Source organism: Athene cunicularia (genome assembly GCF_003259725.1).
Source record: "Athene cunicularia isolate RWA chromosome 6 unlocalized genomic scaffold, athCun1 chr6_part1, whole genome shotgun sequence".
Lineage (NCBI taxonomy): Eukaryota > Metazoa > Chordata > Aves > Strigiformes > Strigidae > Athene > Athene cunicularia.
The window spans coordinates 3,892,085-3,904,675 of record NW_020799105.1 but is presented as its reverse complement, the minus strand read 5'-3'; the positions used below and the strand labels follow the sequence as shown (position 1 = coordinate 3,904,675).

General features: G+C 35.6%; 1 protein-coding gene across 11 annotated transcripts in view; it reads right to left on the bottom strand.

Annotated features, from left to right (window-relative positions):
* Positions 1–8,368, bottom strand: part of PPP3CB (protein phosphatase 3 catalytic subunit beta) — a 38,587-nt gene extending 30,219 nt beyond the window's left edge. For 6 of the 11 annotated variants that reach the window (XR_003398722.1, XR_003398723.1, XM_026851612.1 and 3 more), the window contains exons 1-4: positions 8,173–8,323; positions 5,918–6,042; positions 2,616–2,727; positions 1,585–1,730 (exon numbers count right to left, since the gene is read on the bottom strand). Coding sequence is in view for 9 of the 11 variants with exons in the window: in XM_026851612.1 (XP_026707413.1) it covers positions 1,585–1,730; positions 2,616–2,727; positions 5,918–6,042; positions 8,173–8,200 (411 nt within the window). In the remaining 2 variants the exon portion in view is untranslated. Of the gene's footprint in view, positions 1–1,584; positions 1,731–2,615; positions 2,728–5,917; positions 6,043–8,172 lie in introns of all 11 variants that reach the window. The other 5 variants (XM_026851613.1, XM_026851614.1, XM_026851610.1 and 2 more) reach the window with 1 other exon arrangement.
* Positions 8,369–12,591: the final 4,223 nt, after the last annotated feature.

Sequence of the window (12,591 nt, the reverse complement as noted above, 5' to 3'; positions counted from 1 at the left end):
AAAGTGTTTTTCCAGACTGTTTCTTTTACACCACTTTTCAAATAGCTTTGACCATGTTTCTTTTCATCTGTAACATGAGAAGAGCTAACGCCTTGTCAGAATGGCACTGTTGCTTTGCTTTCTTACTTATTCCTCTGTACAATGCATACAGATTTCTGTACACATTAGTATTTGTTCTGAAAATGCAATGTGCCTCAGTACATTTTCTCACACCACTGAGCTTGTAAATATGCTTCCTCTCCGTTTCTACCATTTTTTTCTCATCTCACATCATTCTGCTTGGCAGCATATCTGTAAGTGAAACAAGCTGACATTCCAGCCTCTGAAATGGTCCAGACAGTACAAAAAATTCTGGTGAATTCAGAAATTAGATTTAACTGGATAGTAGCCCATAAATCTAAGGATAGGGAGAGCTAAAAAAGAAAAATGGAGCACAAGGAGAAAATGCTAAGACAATGAGAAATACAATAAATGAAGATAAAAGACAAAATGGGCCATCAATATTTACCTACTAAAAAACTAATTTTGGAACATACTTTTTTCTTCTCTCTGATATTTAGATCTTTTTTTAAGTAGGTCCCCACATACCTTCTTCCGTATGTAGATAAACCATTTTTTTTTTCTTCCATCCTTACCTGTAATCCCAAAACCTTTTTAGAACCACCTATATTTATTGTAAGCTGAAATCAACTACACTTTAGTTGTTCCTAACCGTAACAGGAGTGGTTTTGATTTCCAAACACAGCAGTCACGATGTCAGCTAACTACAATAAGTCAAAAAAGGAGTACGCAAAAAGGAAAGCAACTGAGTTTGAAAATTCCCATCTGATACAATCTTCACCTTACATCAGCAGTCCATGAAAGTTGAAACCAAGTTGTTAGAAACAGATACCTCACATCGTCAGAGTCTATTTCCCTCTAAACTGCACACCACTATTTAGTGTTTCCATAACATAAAAACTTTTATTTCCTCTTATACATATACTCATCACATTTACCACAGTGAGAAGCGCTTCACAGCTGTCACTCAAATGCCTACCAAATGTGCCATTTTAAAAAACAATCTGAATTTCTGTTAATACTGCAATTTCACACTCTTTCAAAACCAAAATCCGCATAATCAAGAAAATAAAAGTTTTCAATTAAATATAAGAATAACTGAAATATGATGTTTGATATATCAAACAATTTTAAGACTACAATTAACTTCTATGAATTTTGTTCTGAAAGCCATGAGAACACTAGCCCTTACCTAAAAAGAAACACAAAGTATTACTTTGACTGGATATGAAACTCTTCACATGTACGATCTACCTCAGGAAACTATGTGGAGTTTTTGAGGGGGTTTTTTCTGTGTGTTCTGTAACAATCCCAGCTGTTCCAGTGAGATCTACTAATGGAAAATGCACTAGATAATCCAAGAGTTTTTAATTATGATACTACTAAGCCTACATTTCCTGATTTACACTTTCAAAAGAGACAAGAACAGATAATAATATACTGACAATTTCATAAACATGACTTTGTACAGCATCATATAAACATCTGTATTTTCACTTAGTTTCAAATACACAAAATACTCACTCTCCTAATGTCATCTAGTGTATTAATTTCTGGTGAAAGTCCACCATGAACACACAGAAACTGCTGATTTAAGAGAGCAGCAAGAGGGAGACAATCGAAAGCTTCCATACAAGCATCGTAGACTCTTTCCGAGTACTTTATTTTACCTGCAGTAAAAAGAATATAAAACATTAAGAATCCATGTTAGATGGAAGAAGCAAGTAGATCTAGTAGATCAGAATTACAAGAGCAAATCTCAAATGGAATGCTTAAAAAACCCCAAATAAATTATTATTTTGGGGCTTAAATCAGCATTTCTAAACACCACAAAAAGAAGCACATTTCTAAGACATACTCTCTTCCAGAACTATAAACTTTTTTCATTTCTTCTTGTTATCTCGTGTGGAGAAACTATTTTGTTTTTTTTCAAAAATCACAGAATTTGCATTATACAATTATATAACATACTTCAGTATAAAATGCTACTGAAAAGTCTATGATTTCCCCTTTACAGCGAAAAGCTAAGAACTGCTTATAGATTACATCACTGTTACACACCAAAGAGGATTTTACCAGGGCAAATGATCCATTTATTACTGGATCAATACTTACACAAGCCTCCAAATGGAGGAGCAGGTTCATCATCAAGAGAGGTATCTTACTAGAATAGTTGAAATCATTCCCCAAATAGAAAAATTACTCAGCAGCAGGGTTTTCTTGCTAGCTTCACAATGCTGCTCAGCAAGTTACTTTGCACTCCCAGTTACAGCCAAGCCAGCAAAGTAACGTTCCTCTCTCCAGGACTCATATGTGAACATTTACTCCGTAACATATCTTTACAGACAGCAGTCTTCTAAGTAACTTGCCCTCCAACGCCACACTTAACTGCAAGCAATTCTACAGAAGTCAATGCAGTCTCCAAATGTTTGCAAGACCTTAAGTAAACTAACAGACAAACATCTCTCATGCAAAATGACAGAGTAGATCAGCATGTTGGAAGTAATTTTACTTCCAACAATTTTACTAATTTTACATTCTTAGACAGTACTTACATTCTTGCTTAAAGGTAAAATACTCTGTTAGGTGTCTGCATTCATGGTTGCCTCTCAAAAGAAATAATGTGCTTGGGTAGAGAATTTTCAGGACCCATAAGTACAGCACACACTGTTGAAAAACAAAGATATCCAGTAAAATATAGTAGTTTATAAGAACTTTAAAAATTATTACTGAAAAACATTGAGTAAGAATGTTAACAGCTTCAAAAGCAAGTACAGCTTAATGTGCCATTTTAAAATACAGCACTGATTCCCTGAGTCCCACTGTGGTCATGAGTTATACAAATTGCTTAATACCTAAGAACAGCTGCACAGAATGCTGAAAATATATTTATATTTACTGGACACTCAATAATAAAATCGACTCAGCAGAATTATACTGCAGAACACTTTCATCTAGAGAAATAATATATGTGTTTGTGCCTAAAATCAGATTTTATAATATGATTCTAAACATTGGCATAAGAAGGAAAGCAGACATTTATTAATAGAGATTGAAGAAAAAACCCCACAAAACTATTTACATTAAAGTCAGATATATCATTTGGAGACCTGGGGAAAGTTGGTTGCTTATTCAGTGTTCAAGCATCATATTCAAAGAATTACAGTAAATTTCCATATATCATTATTATTGCAACATCAGCAGCAAACAGAGTTGAGGACAGAGCTACACACAATTTTTTTCAGTTCAGAGTCCGTCACCACCCAGCAATCTTGAATACCCAAAATTTATTTCTTAAATTTCAAATCTGATTCTTGTGTTTTTAACTGAGTACAGGTATCTTAAAACCATGGAAGTTTTGGACTACACTGAAGTCACCTGCAAGTTGTTATTATTATTCTTAATCAATGTGAATACCCTGAAGCTACCGTTCTTCAGTTACTCTGTGTAGAACAGTAAGAACACGCAGGAAGAAAGAAAACAAAGAAACACTTTAAAAAAGACAGCAAACATGGAGAAATACATCAAAGACTTCTATTATGTTTAGCTAAACTAATTGCTGAATTTTTCTTCTTAGTAAAAATATGCAAACCAGTAATTTTTCTAATGATACTATTTGCTTCCCAATGTTTCTGTAACTCTAAAATATTCTGATATATTGCAAAGTTCGCAGACGCTTTAAAACTGTTTCCCAGCAGAGAGCTTAATCAGTTTCTTACAAAACAACTGCTTATCATCAAATGAATACATGAATTAGTTTGGCAAATTCTACAATTGTGAACTGTTTTAGTTAAGTCAGTTTGGATGAAAAATTTACACAAGCTGGCAACCTTGAAAACATTTAATAGAAAAGTGGCAAAACAGTGCCTTCTTTTCAGTGAATGGATACTATGATTAAATTGCTGAGATTTACATGTTCCTAAGCATGAAACATATTACCTATTAAGTAAAAAAATTTATTGTTTTTTCACCTTTCCTGTACTGGTATTTTTATTTTCTATTATCAAACACAGGGTAATGTCAGAGTTCTCTATGTTCTGTTACTTCCCATACAGAAAAAAAGAATTTGCACACACTTATGTGAAGGGCTCCATCTTGATCCCAGCAGTTTGTTATATACAATCCAATAGCATGTAATTATCTTTCCTATTAGATTATGACATTTTTTAATTGGAAATGTTTTACTACTAAAATATCAATGCAATTAAAGATGCTTCAGGACAGACTGATTAAGAATTTTGTAGTAACAAATGGAATTTCACTGTTTGCACATTTTTAAAAAATTTCACCTTTGCTTTTCTCTGAAGTCAAATATTTTACAAAAGTATATTAGATTTCCGATCACTAAGAAAGGCTTCAAATTAACCATATATGAAAACTCCTGGAAGTCAACTTAAACTTCCTAAATTTTAATTAATGCAAAAACTTAAGTAGGAAATTTTTTTAAAGATTAAAATGGAGAACAAATGTCTGATTTTCATGTACAACTTTTTTCTTTCTCAACAGGACCACAAAGCATAGCCCCACCTTCATGCCCTTGCATCAGTTCAACTTTATTCAGATAATCTGCCATGTACTTCAGTGATGTTCCAACAGCCACTCTGTACAAGAGAGCATATTATCTCAAAGAAGAAAGACGAACCTTTTAAGAACCTCGGAGTGGTTTTCAAGAATATATTTAGCATATCTTTACATATTCCACAAATATATTTAGCATGCCAGATATCATATTAAAAATTAAATGAAAATCATACGAGGAAAAAGATGTGAGCCTGTTCTTATTAATATATTCAAGAATGTCCATTATTTAGAAGGTTTTTTTAAGAGTAATAGTTGAAAAGCTTTCATACCATGCTTTGATATATTATCATACAGTGCTGCTATGTAAATGTCCTTTTCAAGGACAATTACATTATTTGCAATCATCAAGAACAGACCAAGAAGACCGAATTAATGAACAGGGAATGCCTGTTGCACTTTTTCCTTACAAATGACTTTGACGCAATCACTCTTGCTGCATCTCCTGTTTGTCTACCATCCCTAACAACACCAAAAGGCATTGTGTACGCCCTTTACAGTATGTACCCACACATGTTAATAGAACAGTATGAGTTTAATGCAGAAATGAAGTATGATACATCATGACTTGCAAAATAGTATTTCAAATGGTATGCCATTCTATCAGATTTGGTATCTATGAAGAGATCCCAAGCTGAGGCATTTCCCAAGCTGGCTCCAGAGGAATAGTTACCTTAACAATCATAGCTCTGAAACTAATTCATATGAATAAGCGAGTATCTCTGTAATGTAGCATACTGAATAAACATGCTGAAAATGAAAAAAATTATTTGAATTCAAAATACCTGAAAAATTAATAGCAGAAACACAGGTCATCCTTAAGGAATATCTGTAATCACCCTCAGAATTTTAGTAAAGAAAAATATTATTATTTAAAAACATTTGATTACATAATAAAATTAATCTATACAGATAAGTAGCTGTAATAAATTAAAAGACCTTGCAGTCATGACTCACCTGTTCTCCAGAAACATAAAAACACACCCTCCTGAACATTACCAGAGAAGCAGAATTATGTAAAATAATGCTACGGAATTCAACTTTAAAAAAACTAATTAAAGAAAGAGGAGGAAAATGTCATGAAGTCTGGTGTTTTCAACAGGACAGTCCAAACAGCTCGTCAGTATCCTCCTGTAAGCAGGCATTTGTCATAGCAAGAAGCACAGCAAGGAAGAATACATGTACATGTTAAAGCAGACCTAAAATTTCATTTGAAAACCTCCATGAAAGTGTGCTTATAGAAAAGTTTAGGACAAAACAGATTAATATATTCAGTTACCTCTATACTAAAATAACCTCTGTCTACATAGTCACCGAGGAAGAGGTATCTTGTGTTAGCAGGTGATCCTCCCACTTCAAACAGCTTCATTAGATCAAAGAACTGGCCATGAATATCACCACACACTGCAAGCAAAAATTTTGTTCAAATTAATTTTAAAAAAATCTAACAGAAAAGCTACTAAGTTATAGTTAAGTAAACAGCCACAAAGTACTTCTAATTAAGAGGAAAGGCAGCTATTAACGCAGGAGTAACAGAAAGTTTTGAAGCTTCCCCCTTTGCTTTTCATTAAGATGCTGTCCTCACTACACGTGGTGACACTGATGATAGCCCTATTTGAGTCTAGCAGACTGTGGAATATTCTGCAAACACAGTTAATGCACTGAGCAACGAGGTCTTGAAAGTTGTCAGCAGCTCTTTAATGTCCTCCCCAACCCTTTAGGTATCTTTGCAAATTCTCCTTGGTATGCATATTTGAAAATGCCTGCTGCTTTGCAACGATTTGCTGTGTCCATGTGGGATTGAAAAAAGCAGGGAATATGCTTTTGTTTCTGTGTCAGACTAACATACCTTTTAATATCATCATATCTTCTCTTTGCTCAGTTACTTTTCTCCTTCAAATAACCACGTTCACTATTTCAACAGTGGATTTTTCTTGTGTTTTTAGAATATGAGACAGGACAAAACCAGTGGTCAGCAACCTAAGGCAGAAGTGCCAAAGATAGCAGATGGGGAGACTTTGAAGAGCATACAGCAAAGCCAGGTCATCTCACAATTTATGTTAAAAAAAAAAAAAAATTAAAAATGTATGGAAGAGACAACTGCTCCTAACTCCTCATTCCCACAGGAGTTCGCAGCTCAATGGAAGTCAGGAGCTGCCTTCTTGCTTCTGCATGAGATATGGCTGATAATAATTAACAGCAATTTGAGAGAAATGTCACTGATCAACTAATGAATAGCATCTTCTGACTCCTCGGAGTTTATCAGTAAGGTTTTTTTGGGAAAAAAAGTTGTTCTAATTTTGGAAGGAAATACTGGATACAGCACACCACACTTTAAAGGTTTTTAGTCCCTTGGAGCAGACCATTTTTCACCATGACCTACAAAATATTAGACTAAACAGAATGTGTCCTCTTTTATGTCACTTTTCTTAAGATTTCTACTCAAACACTGCAAGAACTTTCCTTCTTTTTCAGCTGCCAATACACCAGTAGCTCTGGGTAACTATCTAAATCAATGGAAATATAAAAATTTTAAACATACAGACAACACTGTAGTTTTGAGCTTTATCTGGAGCTTCAAAAGACTCTTGAGTTCGTCACTTAGTGATTTCCGTCATTACAATCATTCATTTTTAAAAAAATGTCAGTAATAATAATGTACTGTTTAACTCTTTTCATTTACCCAATGCTAACAAATTAAAGCAAGCTGATGCCCTAAAAGCTTTTCAGACACTAATTTTATACAGGTCCATTTAGAAGAAAACAGATTCAAATGAAAGAAAATCTAATTTGAACACAAAAGTCAAATCTATTTTCATTATCATAAACAACAGATATGCAACATAAACTATTTTCTATGAGTCTGGATTGTTTATAAATAAAAGTTAGTGGACACCAATTCCACCTTTCACCAGGTCAAACAGAAATAGAAGTAGTCAACCATGAAAATACTCCAAAAAACCCCAAGAGTCAGTTTTGTATCACAGGTGATCTACTCCTAGCACATTAAAGATTCTAAAACAATCTTTCAACACTTTCCAGTACTACTACCCTGACAAAAACATCGTTTTACATGCAATTATCAGTCTCACCTACAGAGGAACTATAAAGGTGTATTTTGCACTCAGAATTTCAGCTCACAGTATTTGCTTAAAACCACAGCAATTAGCTTCTCTTCATATATTTAGGTTTTAGGATAATTCTGAGTTTATTTTTCTATTCCAGGTAGATGCCTTTATTCCCACTTAGAACACTGCAGGAATTAGAAATCCATAATTCATCAGCATTTAACTACTTTCTATTTTGTCATTTTAATACCAACTATACTATTTTTTTCAAATAGGTTTAATGCCTTCATTTTGCAAAATAATGTGCAGCCTATTTTCCAGACCATCTGAACTACTGTTAGGCAAATGCAGTTGTGAGGGACAATTCAGTAAGACTATACAGAAATTTTATTTTAGCAATTTTTAAGAGAAACTCTACTACTGAAAAAATCAAATTTATTTGAGTCAAATAATCTAGAAATATTACCTGTAATTGGTGCTTCAACTTCTATCATAGTTTTTTCCCTCCGTAATATTGCAGCACCCTCATTGATGATTCTAAGTGCAATTTCTTCATCTACTCGACCTTCTTTTATCAAGTGGTTCTTCAAAATGTCAACCCTTGGTCTCCCATCTGTGTCAAACACTTCTTCAGACGTCAAGCGATGTGTTGGTGGAAAAGGGACAGCTAAAATTTAAAAAGAAGAAACTCTAGTCTCAACAATGATATTTTAAAAAAATACTCCATCTAGAATTGGATCTATCATGGAATAGCTGATATCCAAAGTAGCAAATTTGTCTTTCAATCAACCAACTTGAATACAACATTAAAAGCTCAATGGAATAGTGCTATCTGTGTATGTATTTAAAAAAAATAGCACCTATAATGTGCTAACTTGTAGAAACTATAAAACAGAGTTAGAATGCACAATAATATGTACAACATTTGGAAGAATAAAAACTGCCTTTGTAAAAGGACATCATCTCTCTCCAATATACTGCCATTCTCTGAAAGACTCAACAAGTACTAGGGATGCAGGAGATCCACTTAATATCCACTCAGACTTAAAAAGGCATTTTAAAATAAGTCCATCACCAAAGCCTAAAAACAACCCCCACCCAAAACCAAACTCAAAAAGCCCAACAACGACAAAATGAACACCAAAACGAATCCAAAGCTAGCAAGAAAAGGATACAAAACCATTCAAAGGACTAGAAATGACAGCAGGTAATAGCCAGCACCTGGAAAGGAAGAAGGTCACTGGAGGAGGCCCACAAGAATCTGCACTATTTAATAAATTCATGAATTACACTGAAAAGAAGGTAACTCATGGAGTGATGCAGCCCTCAGGTCACATCAAGTATTCCAGTCAATGAAGAATAGGGCAGGCTATGAAGAGCTACAGAAGTCATCTATGCTACTGAGTGGATCAGCAAAATATGACACATTAAATATTAATAAATGTAAATTAATGAAGGAAATAAATCTTAACTTTACATATAAAAATCACATATTATAAAATTAGTGTTACTATTCGGAAGCAAGGTCTTTCCTATAGTTCTAGGAAAATACTTGATGATGTCAAGTCTAAGAAACCCAGAAAACTGAATATTAATAATTATTAGCAAATAGAAAACAAAAGAAGATAAAATTATGCCACTGATAAATCTAGTATGGAACTCTGGTTTGTCCACCATTTAAAAAAGAAAAAATAATTAAAAAAGGATTCAAGGAACAATAATGGAAATCAAAAAGTTATAATTATTTTTGCAACAGAAGTAACTAAGTAGACTAGGATTCTTCAGCCTAAAGCCAAAAAACTAAGGGGAACTCTAACAGAGGTCTATGATGGCATTACAGAGAAGGTGAAGAGAGAGCAGCACTCACATGCTCTTGGCCCCTGAATAGCACAAAAGGGCAGGATAAACTCTGCCAGTTTGAAGTTCTGTCAAACCACTGAAAAATCAGAAAAAAATGTAATCTTGGGAGCTTGCAACATTGCCACTGTAGGTTGAAATTCTTCCTTTGAGCTTGTTGTCATCATTTTTCTGTTGCACTGTCTCTAGAAAGATTAAAGTCAGAGTAGACGCTGTCCATATACTAGACACAACTTTAGAAAATTAATGGAAGTATTGGAGACCTTGGATCCTGGCTCATGGGTCAAAAGCAACCATATGTAATCTGTATCTCAAAGAAGTGGAGCAAATGAGAGGTCTGAGGTTGGGGAGTCAGAAACTGCCCAGATAACACATCTGACATGCAGAATCTTACATGAATTCAAAAAATGGCAGTTCAGTTACTGCACAAATGAAATAGGGATGTGAGAGGAGGGGATACATCAAAATTGCTACTGAGCAGTGCATCAGAATATCATCACACTAATGCTGGATTACAGAAAATAAAACTAATCTAAAAAAAAACACCAACCACCCTCTCCCAAAAAGCATACCACTATTGAAAGAATGAAATAAAAGATAAAAGGAGCAAAACCTCATTTTTGATTTCCATTTAAATATTATTTCAATGGAAATTTCAATGGCTAAACCACTGTCCATCACATTTGAGAAGCTGTGGTAGTCTAGTGAAGTTCCTGATGACTGGAAAAGGGGAAATCCCTATTTTTAAAAAGGAAAATAAAGAGGATCCAGGGAACTAGAGGCCTGTCAGTCTCACCTCTGTGACTGGCAAAGTCATGGAGTGCATCCTCCTGGAAACTATGCTAGGGTGTGTGGAAAATAAGGAGGTGGATGGCTTCACAAACAGCAAATTGTGCCTGACAAACTTAGTGGTCTGCCACGGCAGGGTTACAGCATTGGGGGAATAAGGGAAGAGCAACTCATGTAATCTACCTGGACTTGTGCAAAGCATTTGACACTGTCCTGCACAACATCCTTGTCTCTAAGTTGGAGAGACATGGATTTGATGGGTGGATCGCTCGGTGGTTTAGTTGGCTGGATGGTCACACACAAAGAGTTGCGGTGAACGGCTCAATGACTGAACGGAGAGCAGTGACGAGTGGTATTCCTCAGGGGCTGGTGTTGGAACCAGCACTGTTTAACATGTCATTGACATGGACAGTGGGACTGAGTGCACCCTCAGCAAATTTGCCAACAACACCAAGCTGTGTGGTGCGGCCAACACGCTGGAGGGAAGGGATGTGCCATCCAGAGGGACCTGGACAGGCTGGAGAGGTGGGCCCGTGCAAACATCATGAAGTTCAACAAGGCCAAGTGCAAGGTCTTGCACATAGTTCAGGGTATTCCCAAACACAAATACAGGCTGGGCAATGACTAGATTGAGAGCAGCCCCGTAGAGAAGGACTTGGGGGTACTAGTGGATGCAAAACTGACTATGAACCAGCAATGTGCACTCACAGCGCAGAAAGCCAACTGTCTTCTGGGCTGCATCAAGAGGAGTGTGGCCAGCAGGTCGAGGAAGGGGATTCTCCCCCTTTACTCTGCTCTTGTGAGACCCCACCTACAGTATCATGGGCCCCTTAAATAAGAAGGACATAGACCTGCTCGAGCAAATTCAGAGGAGGGCCATGAGGATGATCAGAGGACTTGAGCACCTTCCTTATGATGACAGGGAGAGTCCCTGGGAGAGTTGGGGTTGTTCAGCCTGGAGAAGAGAAGGCAGCAGCCTTCCAGTACTTAAAGGGGGCTACAGGAAAGGTGGAGAGGGACTCTGTATCAGGACGTGTAGTGATAGGCTGAGGGGTAATGGTTGTAAACTGAAAGGGGTTAGATTTAGATTACATAGAAGGAAGAAATTCTTTATTGTGAGGATGGTGAGATACTGGAACAGGTTGGCCAAAGAGTTTGTGGCTGCCCCCTCCCTGGCAGTGTTCAAGGCGAGGCTGGATGGGGCTTTGCACAACCTGTTCTAGTGGAAGGTGTCCCTGCCCAGGGAAGGGGGGTTGGAACTAAGATGATCTTTAAGGTTCCTTCCAACCCAAACCATTCTATGATTCTGTGATGCTTAAAAAAAACAAACCTGGGAAACACACTATCCAAAGATAAGAACAACTGGTAATATGAATCCGCTTGTAGATAATTTATAGTCTATTTTCTTATTCTCCAAAATTAAACTTTACATTCCAAAAACCAATGCTTAAATACTAAAACATTCACTGACTTCATTTATATTGACTTCTAGATTATTAGCAACACATTGCTACCCTTCTTTTTTATGCAATAATAAAAATCTATCAAGAAAACTGATGCATAAATCACATACAACATATTCACTGAAATTAAATTATACTAGAAAGTAAACTGGAGAATTGTTTATTCTTCCTCTTATAAAAGTTTCTAAGTAGGAAGAAGCTGAAAAACGTGCCTTTACATTTCATATTGTAGAACAAATCCGGCACTTTATTTTTGGACAGAAATTATTTTATTAACAGAAAAGAAATGGCTTGCCTTTGCTTCCAGTCTCCTCTAGCAATGATTCAAGTTTCATTTGGCAGTGCTAACATTCCATGTAGTCCAAATTTTAATAAACTTAATGCATTTAAGAAATCGAAAGACAAAACCTTCTGTTCCATGTACAAAAATCGTTTAAAAACATAAGTCTGTCTCTGAAAAGAGAAATCCATTCTTCCACCAAGATAAATTTAACTATTTTTTTTTTTTTTTTTTTTTACTTTTCAAAGTTCCTGTTCCCTTAATGTTATTTTTGCATTACTTAGAAATTTATATTAACGTGTACATAAATTAGTTGTAGGCCATTCCTTTCCACACTTTTAAAAATACATTATTTGGGGGCCCACAACTGCCTTCAGCAGTTGAGCTTACCCTTTCATGAGAGACCAGACAATTAACAAAGTAGCTTTCTCCTGTTTTAATTACTGCAAAAGCATTAGGGATCATACCTTCCCAGAACCAAAGTCAATCACCTCTA